This window comes from Apteryx mantelli, chromosome 22 (genome assembly GCF_036417845.1).
Source record: "Apteryx mantelli isolate bAptMan1 chromosome 22, bAptMan1.hap1, whole genome shotgun sequence".
In the NCBI taxonomy this organism is placed as follows: Eukaryota; Metazoa; Chordata; class Aves; order Apterygiformes; family Apterygidae; genus Apteryx; species Apteryx mantelli.
In genome coordinates, this window is record NC_089999.1 from 8,529,594 (window position 1) to 8,555,179 (window position 25,586).

General features: G+C 40.7%; 1 protein-coding gene across 4 annotated transcripts; it reads left to right on the forward strand.

Moving 5' to 3' along the window:
* On the forward strand, nt 1–25,417 carry RABGEF1 (RAB guanine nucleotide exchange factor 1). Of its 4 annotated transcripts, XM_067309792.1 has the most exons (11): nt 1–78; nt 9,544–9,729; nt 12,019–12,185; nt 13,876–13,995; nt 16,991–17,160; nt 18,649–18,730; nt 19,621–19,753; nt 20,165–20,256; nt 20,675–20,931; nt 22,020–22,150; nt 24,383–25,417. In XM_067309792.1, the coding sequence occupies exons 2-11, from the start codon at nt 9,551–9,553 to the stop codon at nt 24,402–24,404; spliced, it is 1,353 nt and encodes a 450-aa protein (XP_067165893.1). In that variant the 5' UTR covers nt 1–78; nt 9,544–9,550; the 3' UTR covers nt 24,405–25,417. The 4 variants fall into 4 exon arrangements, with proteins under 4 accessions (XP_067165893.1, XP_067165890.1, XP_067165891.1 ...); XM_067309789.1 differs by having other exon boundaries at nt 22,020–25,417; XM_067309790.1 differs by lacking the exon at nt 13,876–13,995 and having other exon boundaries at nt 22,020–25,417.
* Nucleotides 25,418–25,586: the final 169 nt, after the last annotated feature.

The window sequence follows — 25,586 nt, forward strand, 5'->3', positions numbered from 1 at the left end:
CGCGGAGGGGAGGAAGCGCCGGGCCGCCGTGAGGGCAGCGCCGCCGCCGCCGCGGGAGGGCCGCTCCCGCCGCCACCGGTGAGCCGCGGCTGGGGCCGGGGCGTGTCGGAGCCCCGGGCGGCGCCTTTCGGGCGCTCTCGTGGGCGCCTGCCGCCCTGCGCGCGTGTGGCGGGGTGCTGGGGTGTCCCCGGGGGGGGTTCCCGGAGCGGGGCCCTGGAGCGGTGAGTGAGGACGGGGCCTCTCGGCGCCGCTTCGGCACCAGCTCGCGTCCCGCCGCCCGGGGCCGCCGCTGCCCCCTCGCAGCGGCGCTGGCGCGGCCGGGTGCTGAGTCAAGGGGTGCTGGGGGCTGAGGTGGAGCCCGGCCTGCCCCAGCGCTGGGGAAGGGCCCCGCAGAGCCCCGGGAGCGGGTGGCACAGCGGCGGCTCCCGCTCCAGCGTGGCGCCGACGCCGTCTCGCATGATCTTTGGTTCAGTCTCAGCGTTACGAAACCACCTTCCAAGTGGCGCTTTGTGTTGGCAGCTCCTTGTATCGGTACTCAGGGATCTGTACCGACCAGTTTCGGTTTTCCAGTTATCTGAGAGCCCTTTCAGTCCGTAAGGGATCCAGTGATCCCTCAGCTCCAGAGGAAACAGCATCTTACATGAACAGCGCTTGCTTCAGGAGTCAGATGTGTTGGCTTTCTGGACGGGGTTATACAAGTGTCTTGCAGGGGAGAGGATTAGGAGGAGGATTGTAACTTGATGGAAAGTTTTGCTGGTGGAAAGCAAAGCAGTACACAATAGAAGAAAAAACAGAGGTATAAAGCCAAATATACCAGTTCAAAAGATCGCTTTACAAAATAAACTGATGATGAGCATCAAAGCAGTCCATGATTCTGGTAGTTCATCTATTTTAGCTTTGTTTCGCAGTACTAGCTAATCTATAGCAGTCTTTCCTGTTCCCCTCCTGCTGTTTGCTATATAACCCTCTAGCATGCTTTTTTTTCTTCTTCTTCTTCTGTTGATGCACTTCTTGTGACCTAAACTGGCCATCAAAATGTCCCATCTAATCATGCTTGTGAAGTACTATTCAGATACTGTCAGTACCAAGTCAGGTACAAAGCACTCAGGATGTTTTGAAGCCTTTCTCTGAGGTTTTAGCAAATTTAGATTTAATCTGTACCCAAATGGGCAAACAATGTGGTAGGTTGGCATGTTGGCAAAATACATCGCATATAAAGCACCCAATAGCTGATGTTTTTGAAGAGATCTTAGAAGTTTTAGATAATTGCATCCTTATTTTAATTTGAATTCCCAGTCAAACAGTACAAAGCAGGTTTTTTTAGATGTTTCTGTGATTTCATTTAAAAGTGCAATTATGAGTCATATGTAGATGCTGAGATATAGTCTGTTAATTCATGAATACGTGCTACTCCTAACAGGACAGTCATTGCTGTGGGCAGCAGTTAAGGGTTTGATGTGGACAAATAAAATCGCAGCTTGAGGTCTGTGTTGCAGCGGGGAAATGCTTTGACCAGTCTTTGAAAAGAGCTCTGCGGGTAGATCATTGCAAGGTCTCCTGGCCATGAGGCTTCAGATGTTTAAATAGTGGTTGTAATTTCCCTTGCCAGTTGTAGCACAAAGCTGTATGGCTGTTTTCAGGTGACCAGACAAACTGTGTCTGTCATCACAGTTAAAACTTTTTTTTTTTTCCCGCAGGAACATTAATCAACAAGCTGTTCTGTGCATACGAGGAAACAATTGTTCTAGGTGAAACTTCTTAATTGGAAGGAAGATGCACATTAAAATAGTTCAGACTCATGCAGTCTATTCCACAAAGATAGCTACTGTGTTTCTGTGTCAGTCTTTCCTAATTCTTAAGTTTATAATAGCTTTCATGTTTTCTGTTCACGAGTCTCTTAGGTTATGTTGCCCCACCCTTTCCTTTGGAGGAAACTAACGCATGTTTAATTAGCTTTCTGTTAATTACAGGCCCAAATAGTCAGCGTTACGTATGAATCATGGCTATTTCAACACTTACATGGCTCTTAAGAACTTGCTGGCATTCAGGGCCGTGGTTGCTCTTTGGAAGAAGTAGTTAGCTGATGGGAAATAGCAGAACGGCTATCCAGTTAATTCTTGCGTCCGTATTTGAGGCTGGTATTCGCCTGAAAGATTTTCTCCTACTTCAGATGCTGGTGGTGATGTTTTTCACTGTTTATGCAAAGAGATGCTTTCCCTTGCTTTTAAAATAGTGCTGTTCATCTCTTTGCAGATGCTGTCATTTGGGATGTTGTAATGGCTTCAGACACTGGTGGCTAGACATGTCATTTTAAGGACATTTTTCTATAGGCAAAAGTTATAATTAAACCTAATACCCTCGTCGTCCCCCCCTCAGTTTTGATGCACTTCCTAGTAGACATGATCTACCTTGTAAACTTATTTTCAGTAACTAAAGCTACATGTATGCTGCAAAATAGCTTCAGGTGGGGCTCACTACTCTTGATCTGGTGTGGAATTTGGTGCACTGCTCAGCCACTTGTAAAATACAAAACAGCAGCTGCTATTTTGAGGAGTGTGTGGAGGCTTCCCCAGCTTGTCGTCTTTTCTTGCTCTGAAATGCCGTGCCTGGGGATGGCCGTTATGGCAGACAACAACAGTGCTTGATGCTGCGTCAGATGTTCAGAAAATGCTCTTTTGGAGCCCTTTGGTGTTTTCTTACAGGAAGGATTAATACAGATTGTTCATCAAGTGTTATGAAGATTTAAACTTCAAGAGCTAAACCACGTTTACTTCAGTCTAGGGGAAAGGCTGGTGTCAGCCGTTGCTAGGAGTTGTGCCGAGGTTATCTTGGGCAGACTGTTGGTTTCAAGAAGCAGCGTAAGGTGAAATGATGGACAAAACAGAGCAGGATGGACTCCGAAGTCAGAAGACAGTGGTTCTCCCCCACCCCCCCAAGTCAAAAGTGTAGAAGGATGAAATATGCTACCCAAAAGTCAAAGGTAGTTTTATACTTTCAAGCTAGCCTGCCTGTTTTGAGTCTTTTATGTCTAAAAATAGGGAGGCTTCACAAGTTTTAATCAACTTTGGTACCAATATTGAAACTTCCTTATAAAGCAGTCTTACCAAGCCCCAGCTTTCACTTCCAGAGTTAGCACGCAGAGCTGTTCACAAACTGCTTTTGCGTAGCCTGTAATAATTATGAACTGGCTTACAGTCGCCTCCTACTGAAGGTGCCTGTAGGTTGAGTAAGTGAAGCCTCTTCCCCCTCAGCTGTGCTATGCGGGCTTTCCCAACCAGCTCTTCCATGCAGAGATGACCCAGGCAATCCAGGACTCATAAATAGTTTGTGGATAAGTCAGTGTTTTATCTTCGTGGCAGTGATATAATCCTCACTGACAATTAAGTTGTCTGTTTGCCTATTCTGTCCCTAGGAAGTAGTGATCGCTCTGTGCTAGAGAAGAACTAGCTGGTGGTGTCTGAACTCATGAAGAATCTGAACTACTTCTAAAACTTTCACAAACTACTCTTTCCCCGAAGCCAAAGCTGTACCTGTAGTCTTGGTAAACACTAAGGTGTTACGAGACTTACCTTCAGTTTAGCGTTGGAAAGAATGCATTACGTAAGCCTAGCCCTGTCCGTGTGTGCGTAAATCAGTCCTGTGACAGATCCTGTTTTGATGAAAGGTGCCTCTCTTTCATGTTCCGTAAAGGCTGAGAGTGCGCTTGCTCTTCGCTGGGGCTCTAGTAGCTATTTTAATAGGTTTACTACAAGTTTTTGCAGCTCTCTTGTAATCTGTTTGGTGTGAAAGTTAGCATATAGTCAGTCCCTTGCTGTTGTCAAGAGCTTTGAGTCTGATACAAAAGGTGCGATATCGTAGAGGAATAATTGCTGCTACTTCAGGGCCTGTTGTGGAATACTGACAAAAATGGCCTACAGATTTATGGAATTAAAATTGGAGGAGAGCAAGCTTTGGGGGAACTTAAAGGCTAGTTTTGGTTGTTATATAACTGACCTAGAAATCAAGATATCACATGTAATCTTCAACTGTCTGAAAACTTTTGAGCTCTCTTCTTATCCTGCAGTTTTAATTGTGAAGTAGCACTGATTATGAAGGTTGCATCTTTAGTCTCATGGGAATTTAATGGAAGATCATCGGAGAAATGAAGTAAAATAGTATCTGGTTGCATAATTCTGTGTCAGTGCAGTCTGGTTGGTTTTGCATCACTGTTGATCGGCTTCACTGTTTCTCTCAGTGGAGAGTCAAGATACTTGTGGCTGGATGTCCACTTGGAGGTACCTGGGGTTTGACCCGTATGGGAACGTGGGCATCTAAAGTGGGATTTAAGCGAGCTGTTGCTGCCTGAGTGTTGGCGACTGTCATGGGTCGTATTCTGAGGTCTGCAGCGGTTTCCCCGTGGTGGGACCACGTGACGGGACCTTGCACTGCAGATCGCAGTCTGCAAAGGCTGTCTAAAGACTGGCTGGGGCAAACGTTTTGATGAAATGACTTTGTTGATTTAGATGTACCCTTCTTGCTTCCCAAGAGAAACTTGGGCTCTTGAGACCTGGCACCAGCTGAAACTGAAAATCCTTGTTTCTGTATTACAAGTGCTTTATCGAGTACTTGTATTCGATGGGTGCTGTTGCACTTCAGGTCAATGGAGAACATCTTAAAAAATAAAAATAAATAAATAAAAAGCTACTTCTCCTCCTCCCCCGGCCTTCCCCAACCGTAACGTTTTAGTTCATTTTCATCGATAACGCCTGTATCAGAATGCGTCTTTCCTGTGCCTTGCTCATTCTGTGGGGTTCTTTAGTAAATCTTCAGAGATACTGGTAGGAGGAGGCATGTGACTCGGGGAAGGTGGTGCGGCTGCAGGCCCGCAGCGTTTTGCAGAAGAGCTGGTTTTGCTGGCTTTGGCTCGGATGTCTGCTTCCTTGGCTGCGGTCACCGAAACCCTGCACTGTTTCCACGAGCGCTTTCAGCTGTGACTCTGAGAGAGTCACGGAGGGGAACTGCCGGGCAGTCAGCAGGCTTCTCCTCCTCCAAAAATTATGAGTTTCCATTTTCTGAAGTAAGCTGCGGTTTATCAGACATTCTTGGATGACAAACTTGACAGTAAACATCTAGGGGTGTGAGCAAGTGTCAAGAAACCTATGTGAGCTGCTATAATGCTCTTTAAAATGTTTGCTGTGAGTAAACAGGGGCTTATAACTAATGAATAAATGGAAAATTGTAAAATTATCCTAGATACGAAAAGAAAATAAACACGTTGATAGCAAGATGTGTTAGTGAGTTTTGGAACGAACTGCATTATAGCAAGTGAAAAGCTAACTCTGAATTAAACCACAATTTTTTCACTTGCTGGACGCTGTAACAAAATTGTAAATATTCTAAGATGACTATGAAAAAGCTACACAAGACGATCTTATCTTTCATGAGAGACCTTCGGCGTGCAGCCCTTCTAATATGTCTGATGTAACGTGTCATATGCAACGTCTAGCGGCGGTGCACAAGTATTCATCTGCTCTTGCTACAGCTGCAGTTCAGAAAAACAAAGCTCCACCTCTGGAACGGTGTGGAGAGGGGTAGCCCTGGGCAGCCGGCGTCGCGGCGAGGAGTTGGGGCGTCAGGCCGGCGGGCACCCGCCTGGCAACATGAGAGGTGTAAGTACGAGATGGAAAACGGGAGAGAACACGCTTTTACCTTCAAATTAGTAACAAGGGGAGAGGGACTTTATAAATTTGTAAATAAATACTTGCCTGTGTTTTGCTTTGTTTTTAACTTTACAAGGTCGTGGTACTAATTAACTTAGATATTAGGCTTCCAGGAGGTTTAGTACAGGTGCAGAAACTCTGAAAAGAAGTTTCTTTATCATGGTGTTTTGTGAGGATGGGCATAGGAGGTGTCACTTCTGCTTTCAGAGCACACAAACTGATTAGATTCAGGGCAGAAATATTTGAAGCGTTTGTCAAGCAAACTGGAATATCAGTACATGTATACTATAAATTGCAGTATTTGCTCCTGGGAGGCTCGGTGCTTCTTGCAACTGCTGCAAAGCCTTTTAATGGAGATGCAGAAGATGAGAAAAGGATGTTTGGTGCAGTGCACCTTTCCAAATTGTACTAGTTAACTTTGTTTATGATCTTATGGTACTTTATTTATTTATTTTTTAAGCAGGTGGAATTTTTTCTTACCTTCTTTACTCATGCTGTTCTGACTTCTCAGTGGTCAGGGGCATGGGAGCTGTTGAGAGTCTCCTGCCTCTCCAACTCCAGGAAAAGCCAAACTTGTTCCTCCTTTAGGATTCTGTTACTCAGAAGTGAACTTTGAACAGGTCTCACTTTTATGCAGAGCGTGAATACAAATAAGAGGTCTGACCATGTGAATGCATTGAGGAATTGAGCTTTGAATAAGAAATTATATACCTTTAGTTGGAGGAAGAGGGAGAGAGGGGAATGGATAAGGGAAAAAATCATTTTAGATACTCAGAGGTTCTAACATACCTTTTTTAGGAATGGAAGATGGTAAAATATATAGTGATTAAGTTGCACAAAGTTGGCTTGAGTTGGATTATTAAATCTATATTTAAAGATCCTCAATTTAAATAAACTGGTTGAATTATTCGATTTGTTAAAATATAAATGCTGATCTGCAAAAAATGGCTGTGGAACTTTTTTAATGGTGGCGTGGCTTTAAATGAAGAATAAAACCTTCACTTTAAGTACAGCATGTGACTTTCTTCATATTGATTCAGAGTGACCTTTTTGTCCCTGGATCTGAAAGTGATGTAACTGCAATCAAAAAACCCTTGAAGGGGAGGAAAGGCCCTGCTTGCTTTCTCCATGACTTGGTTTCACAGCTTTCTCAGTCTCCCCCAAAAGAATGCGAAAAACTGAAATCTCTTTAACAAGAGACCTGCTTTCCTTACTGCAGTGAAAGATGCTGAACTCTGACGCTGAGCAGAACCTTACTATTAGTTCTGATGTACACAAAGGATTAACAGGATGCCAAAAATAATTGTGGCACTAAAATGTGATTAAAGGTCTGTAGATACAAAGAGCCAGTTTTTGTACAGAGGCAGTGGAAGTGTAAAAGCACAGCCGGAATATGCTGTTAAGATTTCAGAAAGCAAGATGTTGACACAGGATTGAAGCAAGATGCATTTCATTCTGCTTTGGTTTTTCAAAAATCTCCGAGTGTCCTAAGCACTGAGCTGCTGCTCAGGTGCAAAACCTGAATTTGTGAAACTGGTCTACAGGCTACAGTTGCAGAACTGTTGCAACTTATTTCATTTACTGGGTGATAAGACCAGGCATATTATGTCCTCAGGTGACAGAGACCTCTGTAAGACTTCCCTGGAGCTCAGGGGATGAAAATGCTTTTGTCGGTCGTGTCCTTAAAGCTCCCTGTAACCTACAGTTAAAATATTGAGAGTGATCGGCTTCACCATTGATGGCAATATTGAAAACTGCACGGTGTGGATTTTTGAATCACTCAGTACAGGCACCTGCACTAGAAGTCTCTAATAAACGTACTGCTGCAGCTTCTGGTTTTAAGCAGCCGTCCTTAAACTGCAGGTTAGGAGCAACTGTAGAAGAGCTGCAAGCTTTCGCTTCCCCTTTCTTTCCAGACTTTGCGAGCCCTGGCCTGCGGGAATGGATGGCATTTCCAGCTGCTGCCAGCGTGTGATTTCCTTCTCGCTATTCCTTCCATGTAACTCCAGGTTGTGCAGCTGAGATACCTCTAACTTCTCGTCTGCTAGATAGCTCCACGGTCGGCTGTCCTGCGCGCCCGTATGGTCGGCATAACGACTGCACTTGAGGAATCAAAAAAATGACAAAAGAAGAGAAACAGAGATTTGTGCAAAGGCAAAGTACTCATTTTCCCCTGTTAGTTTATCCATGAGGGAATGAGGGAAGTAGAAGCTGTCCTGGATATTTAAAACCTCGCTTTCTTCTCTTTGGTCTGTAGTAACAGAAGTGCATTAATGACTGTCCAGCTGTCAGATGTTTCTGTGGAAAAGAGAAAGGGTGATGTATTTAGCTGCTCTCAGTCATATAAATTAGAAACTGAGTCTTTACAAATTATTTTATTAAGGAACTGATTCCCTTAAAATACAGGTCTCTATAGTGCAACTATTTTTAGGTTATGTCTAGAAACTTATTACTTTTTCAAAGAGGAGGAAAAAAAAGAAGTTTGAAGAGGGATCCCTAATACTTAAATAGATTAGATATATTTGTTTATATTTAATATTAGGAAATATATTTAATATTAGGAATATTTATTTGGTTCCCCCCTCAGAGAAAGTCATATCTATTTCCTGTTACTTTACTTAAAATAACTTGTTTAGATTAACAGGAAACATTAAGCATTTTTTAACTGTGTTTTTTTTTCCAAAATAGTTGGTCGTATATAATTCAGTTTGGAACAAAATTGCTGTCATTTCCCATAGCAGACAGCTGCCTTTGGTAATGACAGTTGTACTCCTCGTCTCTGTTTTGCTGAGTAACGCAAGACGATGCTTTGGTGTTTCTGAGCATGTCGCGTGCAAGCGTTCCTGGGGCGGCCGGGCAGGAGGAAACGGCCAAGGATCCACATTGCTCGAATATATGAACTTAAGGGACACTCTGAATCTTGGGGAGAAACAAGATTACTCTACAAGTTACTGTCGGTGATTCTTTCATGTAAAAAAATTACTTTTCATCTTGCTAAGTCTGGAGTCTATTTTCTGTTTTCCTCGTGTGATCTTGAGCAATAGTCAAATCTCCTGGCGGGGAGGCAGAGCCTTCCAGCTGCAGGGGGATGCTGACCTAAGAGCAAGCGGTGTGCCCTCATCATTTTTTGGTTTTGGTTCAAAAATCTTCTGATTTTTCCTGTTAGAGGAAAGGAGTCCTAGGGAAGCCTTAGGTTACGAATGCGAGAGCCGGACTCTGAGCTGCTCAGGTGCTCGCTGGCTTACGTGACACTTTCTCTGTTGTGATTCCCAGGAGTAAAACGGGGTTGGATTCGGTGGCCCAGCCCTGCCTTCCAGTCTAGCATCCGTGTATGTCAGCACAGCGATCCGAGTGCCGGTGTTTTAATATGCAGATCTTAAACTTGGTTGTTGCCGGTGATTCTGTGCTGCTTTTACCCTAAAATGAACCCGGCGTTTAGAATTAGAATGAAGTCGTTGAAATGCCCTTGGGAGCAAGCTGGCACGTGGGGCAGCTACTGTCAAGGGAAAAGAGAAAAGGGGGAGAAACCACAGCTGGATCCCTGGCAGATGAGACCCTGCTCAGTGATGGTGGGGGCGTGAAGAGCCTCTTGGTTGCAGTCGCTTTTGCAGCTGCCTACAGGTCAAAGCCTTGCAAACGTGTGTGACCGCTGCCGTCGGCTTTTGGTGCCGAACGGTTATATAACGGAGCCCTTCCTCCTCTGGCCTTTATTTTGTTACTATGGAAGTAGCCAGGAATTAAAGCAGGTGGCTTGTGTCAAAAAGACAAGCCTGCGAAAGAGTCATGCTAGCAATCTGGCGTCAAGTTTGTCTTTTAACCCAACCCTTTTTCTCTCTTCAAACAGGAAGAAAATGAACCTGAAGTCTGAACGCAGAGGAATTCACGTGGATCAGTCGGAGCTGCTGTGCAAGAAGGGCTGCGGTTACTATGGCAATCCTGCCTGGCAGGGCTTTTGCTCCAAGTGCTGGAGAGAGGAATACCATAAGGCCAGGCAGAAGCAGATTCAAGAGGACTGGGAGCTGGCGGAGCGGTAAAGAAGCCTCTCTCTTCCTTCATCTCTTACAGTAGGATGACTGTACTAAACACTGTTCCTCTCTCCTGTTTTTAAGTTGTATTTGCCCTGGCTCAGTTTCATCGTAAATTCTCGAATTTGACCTTTGCAGCAGGAATTAAAATCTTCCTTTTGATGCAAAGTTGGATATTTATGGCGTTCTAATTTAAGAGTTTTCTGCAGAAAGTCTGTGGAGTTACAAATGTAAACAAAAAATCCTCCAAAACCCCTCAACGAATACTTTGACCTAATTTGTATACTGAAATCTGTAATTCTAACTAGCAGTTGGAAGGGTGAAAATGACAGTTTTGATTAAAATAACCCTGCCTCTGGAGACAGTGGTTATTGTCTTGAACGTAGCCAGCGCAATGGTTTAGCGTTTCAGCTATTCCTTAAAAAATTGTTTTTAATTTTGTCTGTGGTCAGTTAAACTGCAGGGTAAGCCCAAAGGGATCAAAGCTTTTCAATGATTTAAGTTATTTTTCCAAGCAAGCTTTTTTGCAAAACAGTCTAGTTTTTTCTAGCGTGCTCAATGCTTGACCCTGAAAACAGAGTGAGAAAATAAGAGCAACTACAACTGCTTTTTGTTGGATTTGGGTAGAAAATAAAAGCACTGTCACCTGCCTGGGAAACTGCAAAATATCCTTTGAATATATATGGCACCAGAGCTGTCCTCCTTGTCACTTCCAGGTGTAAGTTACGTGACATCCCCCTGAAAATTAACTGTTTTAAGGCTGCATGAATTTTTGAGGCGGTGGAGCATGTGGCCCCATCAGCTTCTTAACCGTCCGTGCTGGGTTGCCCGGCAGTTGGCTTGAGCTGCCCGGGATGTTTGTTCGCACTGGCACAGAGCTTCTGCATCTCCTTGCCTTGACGTTTCGGTGGTATATTCCATAACTTTATCTAGGAAAAAAACAAATGCCTGAGAAACATATCTGCACTTGAATCTGAAACCTTTTCCGTGAACTTGAGTTACCTAGTGAAAGTTGACCAAGAGCATTTAAAAAAAAAAAAAGGGGGCAGTGTTACACCAGCCTGCCTGTAGAAGGTCGCATCCGTGGAAGTTTTCTGAACTTGAGTCCAGACTGATGATTGTTTCTAAGCCCTAAGTTATCTGGTACCTAACTAGTCTCAACCCTCTTCCCTTAGGCCTTAAAGTAGCTTTTTTGGGAGGGGGGGAGGAGGGGGAATCTCTCCTTCCTGTCTGTCACTGGAACAGATTAGCTGCAAAGATGGGTGGAATAAAGTGCTTGAAGCTTTTTCTAGCCTGTTTAGAAGCTGCCAGGTGAGCTGTTGAGTATACAGTACAGAAGACGTCTTTTTTTTTCCTCTGTTGTGAATTTGGCTTAAACAGCTAATAAGAGCTTCAGTATTAGCAGAGCAGGTAGTTATGTTTTCAGTCTTATAATGTCTAGGTATAATAATACTGGGCATTTAAGAAATTCATTAATAAGTAACTGTTCAGTAAGGAGATGCTAAAGAAACAAGCTACGATCATTTGCTTCAGTGAACGAACAGGCTTTACAGCACAGATAGGATGTAATTCCTGCCTCAAGAGGTTACAAATGCAAGACCATTTATATTCCATCCTGGGCTGGATGAGTGTTTAAAGAAAGTTACTTGACCCTTTACCATCTTGAAAAGAAATAAAATTGAACCCATTTTAATCCTCCTGCATAAGAAGAAAAGTAGCCTTTGCAGGGTTAGTATGTTTGTTTTCCTCCTGCAGAGGGGTTGCTTGAAGGTTGCAAAAACATTTTTAGGGTAGAAAGGGTTCATGTGTTGGGTGACAAAGACATCTCAAAACACAGAAAGTAGTTGTGATGATATATGCAGTGAAACCCAGGATGGGAGCAGGAGTGGAGAGTGGCAGAGTGGACTGATGGAAGTGCTCTTACTCTTTCTCTTCTTCCACTCCCTACGGTCTTTTCCCTCCTCTCTACCTTTGGAGTGGCTAGTACCCAGTTTTGTGAAGGTAAGATCCAAGGTCAGGACATGAGGGGAAGGTGACCATGATGACATTTCAGTCTCCTCCCTTCTGACATTACTGTTTAATCCTCCCTGGCCATCTTCAGCCTTCCCTCGCTTCCCCTGTAACAGTGGGGAAAGAGGGGACACAGTGTAGTGAGATGTGCGATAGGCAGCTAGAAACGAAGAGGGGGATGGAGGAGAACCAGCATGCCAAACGAGTGACTTATTGCACAGGAAACTAACTTAGCTGTGCTGGTTTTAACCACTTTAATTAGACCTACATCTTTCTAATCCTAGGCTTCAGCGTGAGGAGGAAGAAGCATATGCCAGCAGTCAGAGTACCCAAGGGGCACAGTCGCTGACCTTTTCCAAATTTGAGGAAAAGAAAACCAATGAGAAGACACGAAAGGTGACTACTGTGAAGAAGTTCTTCACTGCTTCTTCCAGAACAGGAGCTAAGAAGGGTAACTTTTTTCCTTTGTTTTTTAATGGTTCTGTATAACATGTTAAGTTAGTATTTTTGACAACCGTATTCTACTAAAATACAGGCTATATAAACTGTGAGCTTTGAGCATTACTTGCATAGCCCCACACCTACATGTTTCACTGCTTAAAGAATAACAGAACTGCTTTGAATTTGATCAGTTGTATTTTTCAGAAACCGTGTTATACTCTATTTTACCAGGCATTTTTGCTGTGTATGTCTTTAAGACATGAGCACCTGGTGAATTTTTAGAGGGTTCTAAATTCAACATGTAATTCATAAATAATTCTGTCAGTTTTATGACTCTGTGGATAAACTCCCAAATTTATGTAACTGACGAGAACAGTCTGGAAATAATTTTCCTTCCCAGACACTCCTTCTCCTTCTCTGCATTTGGGGAGGGGGGAACAGAATTGAAAGGAACTTGAAGTTACAGGAGTGGTAAACAGTGTGTGTGTGCTGTACTCAGTTAAAGACAGGGGATAGTGGTACTCATCTTTAAAAGGTCGTGATTGTCATCCTAATATAGATGGGAACTTGGCCAAAGTTGCTGGCTGTCCCAAGAAGCAGAAAATGAGTTGTCTGTTTTCATGAGAACTTTTTGGCTTACGTTGGAGGAAAGATTTTCAAAAATTTGAATTCCTGTAGCTGTGAAGCAAGGCAAATCTCCTGCTCTTCCTGCATAAAGTACTACAGAGATTTATAGAAGATGTAGGGGTTTTCTTATCCTGAGAATTTTTGGTTTGTCACTTACAGTTCAGAAAAATGCTTCTGCATCTTCCTTTTCATAACCTAGGAAGGTGTGCAGCATGGAATCTATAGTGTTCCAACAGATGTTAATGTAGCCGTACCACTAGTTAGCTCATGAATTACACCAAGATAACACTGGTTCAAAATGTTGATTTTTAAAAACTGGGTTGATTAGAGTAGAGATGTTTACATCAGTTTCTCTTCATGCTTTTAATAACTGAACTTAGAAGATTTGACTTTAAACTTAAGTGTAGAGGCACTGGATGCAGGATATATTTGAAAAAGTTGGAGTAGTGATGCTTCTGGAGAGTGGGTGCTATGTGTGAAGTGCTACTGAAAATGCACAAAAATGTGAGCTTTTTGGTGACCATAATCTTTTAAGTAGAACAGTGGACTTCTAAACTTGTGCACATTTCTGTTTTAAAGTGATACAGAAGTTCTTCCATTTAAATGTAATATTTCTTGAGGGCAGTGGTATGTGGGTTGTGAATACAAAGTTTGTTGGCTGAATAGTTATTCTAGAGCATGTGTACAAGGAAAAAATGATTAATGGCACCGATGCCTTTGCATGGCAGTAACTTCCATGAGTTGCATGCTTTGACTTGGGCACAAATGATAAAATGCTTGACTCTCGAGGAGGAATTCCAGAGGAAGAAGCAAAATCGGTGTGTCTTAACCTTATAGACAACTCATTTCCTTGATGAGAAATTGTAAATATACCTGGATTTCACCTTAGAAATTGTCTTGGTGCATGAGCACCAGCTAGCTAAATGAGGCATTTTGTGATGTATTAAATTTTTTTTTTATTTTTTTTACATTCGTTTTTCTCATTTCCCATGTTTTGTTCTTTTGTGCCGTTCACTGTCTCACCTCACACACTCCTGCTTTTGGTGTCTTGCTTGCTTTTGCATTTATTTCAGTGGCTCAAGAGAAAATCATTAAGCAAGGACAGCTTGGGAGGGAGCGAAATGCTGATAACATTCTCAGGGACTTGAAGGAAATTTTTACTCCCTCCTGGGAACTGGCTTCCCCTACTGAAGGTAATGCAGCACAGCTTGAGCAAGCTGTCTGCCTGGTTTTAGTAAGCTTACTTAGTTGGGCTTTGCAAAATACAAACTAGGGTTGTGCCAATAATAACCCATGCTATTGGATATGAGGGTGACAAAAAAGCAAATCTAGCATTCTGAAGCAAACTTGAATCTCTAAACCAATTATTCGCTTTTTATTGGAGAGAGTACAGGAATAAAACTGATGGTGCTTTGAGCTCTGCCTTAGCTTGTCATCTGAAGGATTATACAGTTTCGAAAAGATCACCTTTCTGAAAGAAGCAGCTGATTTTTGTGCTGCTTCATTTTTTTATAGAAAAAATAATTCCAGGTTGCCAATGAAAATCTGATTATAAGTTGAAACTACTTCAAAGTAATAGTTCACACTTCAAGAACACTTGCATTATCAAAACATCTTCCAATATTTGGTATATTAATCAAGAAGACAATTTAATATTGAGACAAGAGGACATTCTGGTTTCCTTTAAACCAAAAAGGCACCAAAACCCATGATGTGAACAGATTTAGGATCTTATCCTTTGCTACTTGCTTGGCATTTTGACGAGCTCTGCCAGCTAAAGAAAATACAAGATGTACAGTGTCTTTATTTTGCTAATTATATAAACGGATGGGTGCGTGTAATAGAGCTAATGACAGCACTTTTTTTCATATTCTTTACGCTGACTCAAATCCGCAACCATGGCACAACCATAGTGCAATGCCTGAGTGCTAACCTTCTGCTGTGACACCTAGCACTTCGTAGAATGCCTTGAGAAAGATCTTAGTGTAAATATAGCGTTCGTTCTCTGTACAAGGCGATCCTTTCCTAACTTCCCCTGCTCTTCGTTTTGGCTTATCTTTTCTGCTAGTTTCTCTTTAACTTGTTCAAGTGGACTTCTGTAATCACTTTCTTTGTAGGTAGATTTACTTAGCTCTTATAGAATATAGAATATATAGAAAATATTTTGTTGCTGAAATTACATATATTCCTGTAGACCTCAGTAATCAGTGCATATTGTGCAGATTCGTTTTCCTCAGATCAGGTTTTCAAAACAGAGAATAACAAAGTCACAGAATTTCTGAGTATCTATGTATAGTTCTTGGTGTGACTCATTGAAAAGACAGTTCATTCTGACGTGCAATTTTTATTAGTGCCTTTAGTAACTAAAACAATCTATTTGAAATTTGGGATGAAAAAATTCATATTCCTTAAGCTCAAATAATAGGGTGAGGTTCATTCTTTTTATAATATAATGAGTTCAATATGGATATAAGTCTTTAGCTGTTCTTTGAAATAAAATCATTAATTCATTGTGGGGAAAAAAAATAACTTAAAATTGCTACCCTGTCAGAAGTGGACCTGCTTTCAGTTTTGATTATTTGGAAACAATACTCTTTACTGACTGGGTATGTGATACTTTATTTAACAAATTTAGATCAACGTGCAGTAATTGTTGCCCCTTCAGTTTGAATACTGAACAGATGTTCTACTTTGCATCTTAACTGTAAAGAAGATTAGAAGAAAAACCCTCTGAAAAAATGTTCTAGGATAACTGGAAAGGAGGCTGATTCGCATTAGCTATCTTGATTGCTACAGTTGGAATTTAAATGCTTGTAAAGCCTTCTCCCTTCTTATCACTTAAATACCATAAACGCACTAATAGCATCTAATCAAATTATTCGGGGAAGGTTATGCTGGAGTCTAGAGGTTCCAACAAGTCTTGCGCTGTGGCCAGTTGATCAGGCGTTTCCCAGCCACTGGCTCATACAGCTTTGAATTTACTGTAGCTCAAAACAAACAACAACAAAATGAAAACCAGTAACCCTCCTCAAATCCAGATTAAGCATACCAGCTTAAATATACTAATCTCATTGATTTTTTTTTTCTTTTCTTTACTTTGAAGTTCTGCATGTATGCTTATCGAAACAAGTTTTGTTCTGCATGTTAGTGTTTTCAGCCTGCAAGATGTGCTTGTATCATTCTGATTATGAATGTTTTCATGTTTTCTGTCTCTCTGCTGCTTGCTTTTCATCATGTTCATTTACATCATCTCTATTCAATCCTTCATTTTGAGCAGTGTTGGCTGGCAAGTTGAAAGGTGGGTGAACTAAACTTGGATAGCGAAGATACCAGCTCTGTACGCTTGCCTTGCAGCGTACGCCTCTTCAGAAAATCACATGTGCTTGTGTGGAAAAACCCTGCGGCTGCAGCTTTATAAACTTGCATCCAGTGCTGTGTGCAGTCTGTGCTCCCGCCCCGCTCTCGAGGGCCAGGCGGATCCTTCCTTGAACAGATGCGGTGCTTCTGCTCTCGCTGAAACACAAGCGGCCGAGCTCTCGTTTCCGCCGCAGCCCCGCCGGACCAGGGCTGCTGTGTTTGCGCCAGCCTCGTGTTCCCATTCTCTGGCTCGTGCTGCTCCTGGTGTTCCCGAGACCCAGGCGTAAGCCAGCTTGGGGAGCGGATCCAGCTGAAAAATAACCCTGTGAGAAAGAGTTACTCCTGCTAGGACTACCCCAAACTGCTGCTCCCTGAGCTAGCTGATCAGCCAGCCGAATGAACGCTAGTGTTGGTGCAAGCGAGGGAGCAGGGATGTAAAGGTGAGGCAGCGTGGGAATGGGAGCACTCCTTTAGTTTAAGCTGCGGTGGAATCGCACCTGGAAGCCTTGATCTCGTATGGAGGGATCTTATATGGGAATGAAAATGTAAGAAACTTGAAAGCAAGCCCGTGTTATGGTAATTTGCTAGCATAAGAAGGCCATTAGTGTAAATGGTATCTGGCTATAAATGTTTCACTTTGAATATTCAGTTTCCTACAGTTATATCTAATGATATTCAGCATTTCACATTTAACGCTTTCTTCAGACAAATAGAATGCTTATTCATCTATGAAGCTGAAAAAAAATCTGTACTTTTAATACACGTTAAACACTTCCTGAATTCATACGCAGGTGTAAAAAAAATTAATCTACTGTGTCAAACTTTTCCCAGCAGAGATCCAGGAAGCCAAGGCTCCCAGCCCTTCTATAAACAGGCAGGTTAGCATTGAGACGGATCGAGTATCCAAGGAATTCATAGAATTTCTCAAGACATATCATAAACCTGGACAAGATATCTATAAACAATGTAAATTATTTTTGGACACAATGAATCATAAAAAGGTAAGTGTCTTGCATGTCTTTTACAAAAAATAAAACAAGGAAATTGGGGAAAGATGGAGAAAATACTGCACTCTTTCCAGCAGTGTTTAGATGTTGTAAATAGGAATCTCTGGCTGGCATGCTTAGTCGAATGAAGATATAATGGCAGTCTTAAATTCTGAGTATCTTGTTTCTATAGGTTTGGTATGGCATGTGACCAAAGAAACACCCAAATTCCAATATTTCAGATATCCTGAAAGAACTGTCCTTTGCATCCCTAAGAAATTAGTTCTGAAAAATGACATGTCTGATGGACAAATAATCTGTTAGATAAAAGTGATTTGGGAAAACTATACTATATTCCATAGGCAGTGTTTAGATATCTTAGGTTTATAAACTTACAGAGATGATAGAAGAGACGTGTGCTGGTTGATACTGTATTTTTCAGGAGGGTATTTGATTTGATTGTGGCCCCCCCGCAACAAGGGATGCCTCTTCATTCTCTGTATAAAAACTATATTGTCCTCCCTGAAATATTAATGCGACTGTAGTGCCACCTACAGGAATCCTGCAGGATTCAGTACTCGGTACCTCTCCTTTTTACTGCCTTTCCCTTTTAGTTTGTAGTTACTCAAATGGGATCATCAAATTTAACTGGAATTAAAGGAAGTTCTGATGGAAACTAACCTGCTCTCCACTTTGAAAACATCTTGAAGTTTTTCTTTTTTAGAATTGATTCACTTTGAACATAGAGTTTGTGGTGATTGTGGAGCTATTATTGGTTATAAACACTAAAGGTGTTCTTGTCTACCTGATTCCTTGAGCGTTTGGGCTAATCAAAGAGAAGTTCTTCTCAAGACTGAATTTGCTACTACTTTTAAACCAAGCCCAAAATGCAGCACTGCCATCAGAGTTGAGACTTCGTGTTCAGAGAGACTGTCTTGGTTTTGGCCAAAGGAAGTTCAGCAAAATTAATACTAACCCTGTGAGCCTCTGTGTTCTTCAGTAGCTCAATTAACACTGCCTTTTAGGCATTAACTATTTCACAAATAACATTGTGAATATATTTCATAGTAACGTTGCCATTGAAGTGTTTACTGTATAAATATTCTTTCAAATTTATAACTTAAATTCTTGGTTTTTGATATAGCGCATATCATCTTAAAAAGTTACAGTGACAAAATTGGGAACATGCATTCTGCTTAAATAATCTGTGCTATCTTGACCTCATCAGTAGGAGGCGTAATTGGGAAAAGGGCATTGCATCTATCCAGTTCCACTGCTAATATATATCTGTTCAGCAAATAAATATTAATCTTTTATATGTTAAGGAGCTCATATGTCTTGGTTTCTCATGTTCTGAATATAATTTAGCCAACGTAAACACCTCTGAGGATTTATTTGCATTCTCAGACTGTTACTGCAGCTGGACACTTTCCATTAAAGAACGTCAGAGGCATTGCTGTCATTTCTCCAGCACATGCAGACTTAGCCAATTTTCTGTTACAGGATTTAAGTATTGAGGAACAATCTGAATGTGCCCAAGACTTCTATCAAAATGTAGCAGAGAAATTACAGACGCGTTGGAAAGGTACTGTGTTCCTCTTCGTCCTATCTTACTGCTGAAAAAGTAACATTCTGAGGATAAAGCCTCTTGCATTTCCCAGTAAAAACAAAATGCTTCCTAATCACCTCTAAGAAATGCTGTTAACAACTTTTAGTGCCATAATTAGAGCTACTCCCAGAAGCATTTTCTTTAAAGTTTTGCAGTCTAAATCTGTTTTTACAGTTTTTTTTAAACTTTCAATCAAATGTGATTCAGTTGTTTTCATTTCCTGTCCTTTAAAATTTAATATTCCTCAAAAAATGAGGCTGAATACCTAGCATCAACCCAACTAACAGGCTGTAATCCTTGTGTTACGCTGCAGTGCCCAAGAAGTCGATGGGTAAAATTCTCATTGGTTTGACAGGGGAGTGTTTCTGTTGCAGACTACTTTTATGTGCCTGGTATGTAAATGGCATGTCTTAAACATAGCCAGATTGTGTTTTTTTCTTTTGAGTGGTAAACATGAACAGAGAACTTGAACCTCACTGGAATTATTCTCAAAAACTGTATCTTCAAGAAATGCTCTTGTAAGCTATAAATGACTGAACCTAATTCATGTGCTGCATTTGCTAAATGAACGTGCTTCATTGTGAAGCTGTGCATGAACTTACGTAGTCATGTCAATGCGGTGTTCTCACCATCATATTGCTACTTCTGCTGTAGAGAATGAAAATATTCTAAGTGTATCAGTTGTTTATTAACTCAAGAATGTTTGTATGATACACTTTGCACAAGTCAGCAGTACTGATTTGGTGATACTCTAAGTTGTATAAAATCTTCAAAACAGTCTTACAATACTTTATTTACTGTATTGGGGACACTATATTGCGCATGTGGCACTACTATATTGTGTGTGTGGAATTTTTACCTTTCAGTGTCCCCGGAAAAAGTTGAGAAAGCAATGGATCAGATCGAGAAATTCATTATGACTCGACAGTATAAATATGTCTTTTGTCCTGAAACAACTGATGATGAGAAGAAGGATCTTGCTGTCCAAAAGAGAATCAGGTAAGTGTTTGAAACAAAAATAGCTGAGTACTCCATGGTGCTGTCAGTGGTCTCTGAAACAAGTATCTTAAAAACCTCATGCTGCGCAGACAAAAATAGCAATCATTTTAGCTAATAAGTGTTAAAATATTTTATTTAAGAAATAGAATGAATGAATAGAATGAATAATGAAAGGTACTACACTAGGAAAACTTATTGGTGTCCTTTTGTTAAATTATAGCAAAAAATGAAATTTTTTAAATTGAAATAATAGATTACTTCAGTGGAATAAGTTGATTTATAACTGGATTAGTGCCTCGTTTACATAAAACACTCCTTGCATTTTATTAATTCAAGAAGCAACTGATTTCAAACACCTGAATGTTATTGGCACTGAATGTTTTAACATTTTTTTCCCACCCCTTGTCATAGGGCTTTGCACTGGGTAACTCCACAAATGCTGTGTGTTCCTGTCAATGAAGAAATTCCAGAAGTCTCTGATATGGTTGTAAAAGCAATTACAGGTTTGTGAACTAAAATGTTTTTTGTTGTTGTGTTTTGGGGTGTTTTTGTTTTTGTTTTTTGTTTTTTGCTTTAAGTTTACAGTTTTAAATTTCAGAACTCTTGTTCTTGGAGATTATTTTCTGCTGTAATGAGAAAAGGGGTCCAGACTTCTAGATTTGCAGTAGTCTGTGTGTTGTTGGACTAGTTAATCTGTAACGCAGGAATAATTTTCTTACTACAAAAGTGTTTAGACTGACTTAATCTATTTGAGATGCTTGGACTGAACCAGCAAAAGGTCAGATAAATAGATATTTTCATGGAATATCAAGTACTGTAGAGAAAACTAGTGCAATTTCATCATTGTGCAGTAAATGTCCTACTCATTTAAGCGTATGATTAATGTGACTTTAATTATCTGAGGACCTTTTTGTCTTACAGATATTATTGAAATGGATTCGAAGCGTGTCCCTCGTGATAAATTAGCATGCATCACCAAGTGCAGCAAGCACATATTTAATGCTATTAAAATCACAAAAAATGAACCAGCTTCTGCTGATGATTTCCTTCCAACACTTATATACATTGTTTTGAAGGGAAACCCACCCCGCCTGCAGTCCAACATCCAGTATATAACACGCTTCTGTAATCCAAGCAGGTTAATGACAGGAGAAGATGGCTACTATTTTACCAATCTGGTAAGTGTGGGAATAGTATTGATTCTTTATATGAGATTCCTCCCCGTCCAAATGGAAGGAAATTCCCAGTAAAAGAAAATGCATCATAAAATTGTAGAAGGAAAATTAAAGCTGCTCTTGAAACAGTGGCTCAGGTCACTTTGGGTACAGCAAGCTCTCTTGCTTTATATCTCTTCTTTCTTCCACCTCTGCTTTTCAAACCAGAACCTCTGCTTTGCTTTCTTTATAGTATGAAGCCCTTTATTGAACAGTCTGATGCTAAGACTTGAGCACATTTTTATTCTGTAAGGAGATAAGTGCTTGCTGTTGCTAAATCCTGGGCTCGGGCAGTGCAGATATTACGCGTGCAAAGTTCGCCATTTAAGCCCATAGGAGCCCATGATCTCCAGAGGTCCCTTCCAACCTCAGCGATTCTGTGATTCTGTGAGTTTATCCTGTGAAGGGACTGCAGAACTAGGCCATTAATGTATGGAAGTAAATAGGATTTTTAAAGCTTCTGCAGGAGGCATTTATTTATGTGCTTGTTTATACCAGAAAGAATTATGAGCTTGGCTCCTCTGCAGTTCATCTTAAAGCGATTCTTTAGAAAAATGTGTAGCTGAATGGAATACTTGCAATATTAAATGTTCCTTTTGGTAGGACGAGAGCATGCCCAAGGTGAGATGGGCATCTCGGCATTCCTTCCTGCCGAAGGATGAACTGAGAGCATAGCAGATCTCTGCTGATTGGATTATTAACTATTAATAGTGTTCTCGTTTAGTCATCATGTCTTGTTCCTTCTGATCTCTCACCTCCAAAATGCAGCGGCCCTGACGTTTGTAATGCAAGTTATCCAGTCAGTCTCTGTTCAGCTGCAATAGTATCTTCCTATATCGTGCTCTGAGTTTTTGACTACTTTGAACTTTGGGAAGGGGAGAGAGATATGTGAACTGTCTGGTAGAGCTGGCTGCCTGAGAAGGTCTTTAGAAGCTATCTGTTGAGGCGTTAAATAAAATAATATGTTACTGGTCCAACTGCAAGGTTAAGAAGTAGAGCACAAGTTTCAATTTATAGCCTGCAGTAATACTCGCTCTCTGTTCTGTTCATAGTGCTGCGCTGTGGCCTTCATTGAAAAGCTGGATGCTCAGTCTTTAAATCTGAGCCAAGAGGATTTTGATCGTTATATGTCTGGTCAGACATCCCCGAAGAAGCAAGAATCTGACAGTTGGTCGCCTGATATGTGCGTGGGTGTTAAGCAAATGTATAAAAACTTAGATCTCCTATATCAGTTGAATGAGAGACAGGAAAGAATTGTCAGTGAAGCCAAGAAGCTTGAGAAAGACCTGATAGATTGGACTGATGGAATCACAAAGGAAGTGCAAGATATTGTTGAGAAATATCCATTAGAAATAAAACCAAAAAATCAAGCCTTAGCAGCTATTGACTCTGAAAATGTGGAGAATGACAAGCTGCCCCCACCGCTGCAGCCTCAAGTTTATGCAGGATAATTATCAGTGTTAACTTTGAAAGGCATCCTTGTCCTCACCTAGTACTATCTGCTACTTGGAAAGGGAAGTAAATTCAAGGGTAAAAATCAAATGAGTTTAAATCAGTACATTTTTAAAGGTACATTTTTTGTTAGTTGTAATAAATTGTATTTATTTTAGTCAAAGTAGATTTCTATTAGGCTTTTGTGGGTTTTTGAACTGAACTTAAATTTTCTACACAAACCAGTGTAATTTTTAAGCAACACTAGTCCATTGACATCTTTTTCCTGAAAGCTTCCTTCTAAGCATGCACTTACATGTTTTTAATAATTAGTTTAACTTAAGAAAATTTTGAGTTCTGGCAGAAACTGGAAAGGTACCAATGTTAGTCTGAATTTATTCTGTAGCTGTAAAGATGAAGTATATATTGTAAAATATGTAAAATTGTAAATAGGTTTAAAATCTAACGTCTCAACTGTGCATGATATCTTGTGTATTAGTGAAAATGATATAGGAAAGTGTTCATCCTAGCACCTTTCAGTTGAATCCTTTTGCAGTATAAAGGCAAGCACACTGTTACTGTTTCAATAAGCTATGTGATATAACTGATGAATTGCAGTCAGAGAGGATATTCTTGTAATGATTTGAAAACTTCACGTTCATTGTCTTTAAAATTACTCTTTATAAAAAGAAAGCACTACCCGAAATATGATATTTCTTCATGTAAACATTCTCTCTGCTTTGTCAGTCCACCTGATAACCTTCAGTGGTGCACATAAGTGCTGATACCGCTTCTTTTGAAGAGAATGTTAAGCCAGGCTTCAGGAATAAGAGGAAATATTTTTAATAAAATTGCATAATGTGGAACAAAAAGGGGGGTGGGAGGGGAATAGTGCAAGAGTTGGGTAAAAAGTGGCACTTTTTTTCCCATCAGTGGGCTAGGTCCTGGTTGCTTTTTTGGACAATCCTGGTAGATAAATAAGTTCATATAATTAGAGGCTGCTTTTTAGTGGGAGTGTGAGCCATTGCTCCAAGCAGGAAAGTACACTTTATTTTCATGAAAATGTCACTCTTCTGATCTTTAGTGACCCTCCTTAGCAAAAGAAGTTACCTTGCCAAGTACTGAGCATCCAGGTAAATAAGACTTTATGGCACTAAAACTTTAGATCAGTGTATAGTGTGTTTCAAGTTGACAGTAATAGCTCACTCTGCAAAAAGTAGCCTCTTGCAACAGAACTTTTTTTCATGCCAGTGAAACATTTTATATATCATTTTAAATCTCTTCCAGTTAATCTAGTGTGCCATGTCTTGTTTGTGTACCTGTGATATCTAACATCTTCTAAAACTACTTAGCTTAAACAACTCTTAAGTAATGTTAAATTCTTACCATCAAGGAGGAAAGTACCTACCTCTCTGTTATGTTCTGCTGCTTTAAAAACACTGATATTTAAATTTGCACTGCAATAATTTCTGACCAAAACTGTGATTTGTCCCTTTTTGTCAAATATATTTAGCCTCATGAACTGTGCATTCCTAGTGTTTTGGAGATACCTGGTTACCAAAATTCCCCTGATGAGGTGAAGCAATGAGTTAATCAGCCACTGACAGGAAATTAGATTTAGTATATCCACATGGTACTGCTCCCAGACTGTTTAAGATCTGACCCGTGCTTATGGTAAATAATACTGCAAAGTCTTTATTTTCTTTACAAACACTAGGTGCTAATTCTGATATCCAGGTACACAGGTTTTCCTGAAAAAAAAAAACCTTTTAGCTCTTGTATAAATTGCCATGTTTAAATAAAATTGTGTATGGTATGCCCTTGTTAATGAGTTCCTAAAAATCTCGTTACTGGGTTTTGTTATGCTGTTAATGATTAATATGAACCTAATTGTGACTGGTTCTGCGTTCCCTGTGTGTAGGGAGAAAGAAATCTTAGTCATTCAAGTGAAAGCCTAGGTAACAGAATTTCTTTTTCTTTTCAGAAAAGATCATTGTAGCGAATAAGTACTCAAGAATGACCTGCTGGTGCATTTGCTACTAAAGTATCTCTAGTTCATATGCCGTCTTGTTGTCAAGCCACTAAAGTGGGCATTTTTGCAAGCAAATCCTGGGAATCCCTGTAAGGCAGGTAAGAGGGATTCCCATACCCACCTAAAAGTTAGCAAGCGGGAGGAGAGCGGCTTGCTCGTAGCCGTAGTGTAGGCTGGGTAGATACCAAATCTGTGAGCACCTCTTACAGGAATTGCATTCTAGCGTTTGGATAACTAGAACTGCTTTAAGACCTTGTCAATGTTTTATTAGACAAATGACTTGCCTGTAGGTAAAACAGTAAATAGCTTTGTCTTGCTCGAAAGCAAGGTAGTTCAGTTGCCATAGTAATAACCTCCAAGTATCTTACCAGTGTTTAAAAGTCAGAATGGGCAAGTCGTTGTGCACAGTGAGCTGTGAGGTGCCGCTCGCCGAGCTGGGAAGGCGCCACGTCACTTTTCAGCTGAACACGGGCTAAGAAACCCCTCTAGTAAGCAGTACCAGACGGGATTGGTACTTGCCCTGGGTGCCTGGTACCGGACATTGCTGCACTGTAGAGATACTCTGGTCCCACGGACATGATTGAGATAGGCACACAAGGAACGATGCAGCGAGAGCCCTAGATGAGGGGAAAAAGTTCCAAGTTACTGTTATTGAGCCAGTTCTTTGGACAGTGCTAGAATGGGAATAGGAGCTGTGAACAAGTTATTAGTAAACAGGAGAGTTTAATCAAAATACTGTCTTAAAGTGAATTGGAATATAGGCTGTTGTGCTTTGGCAAGAGTATCAGAAATTCTTTGGTTTTCTCAACAGTCCACTAATAATTCAGTATTACTGAAAATGAAACTGTGGAGCTCATTACTATTAATCAGAATTTAAGTTGTAAATTGCTTCTTTGCATGTTAACTATTTATTTTGCTGTAGTAAAAAACCTATTTTACAGTAAGTACTGATTAATTAAACTGTACAACATCTTTGGTTTCACATAACTGAACCATGAAATTAAATTGATTCTTCTACCCAGCGATCATCAGTGTCTACAGATCCACCGGCATATATTCTCCTCCTGTGGCTGGGCATCTCGTGCTTAAGGCAGGGAGTCACAAGTAGATGTTGACGCATGAACTTAATGCTTATCGTTACAGGACTTTGGGTTTA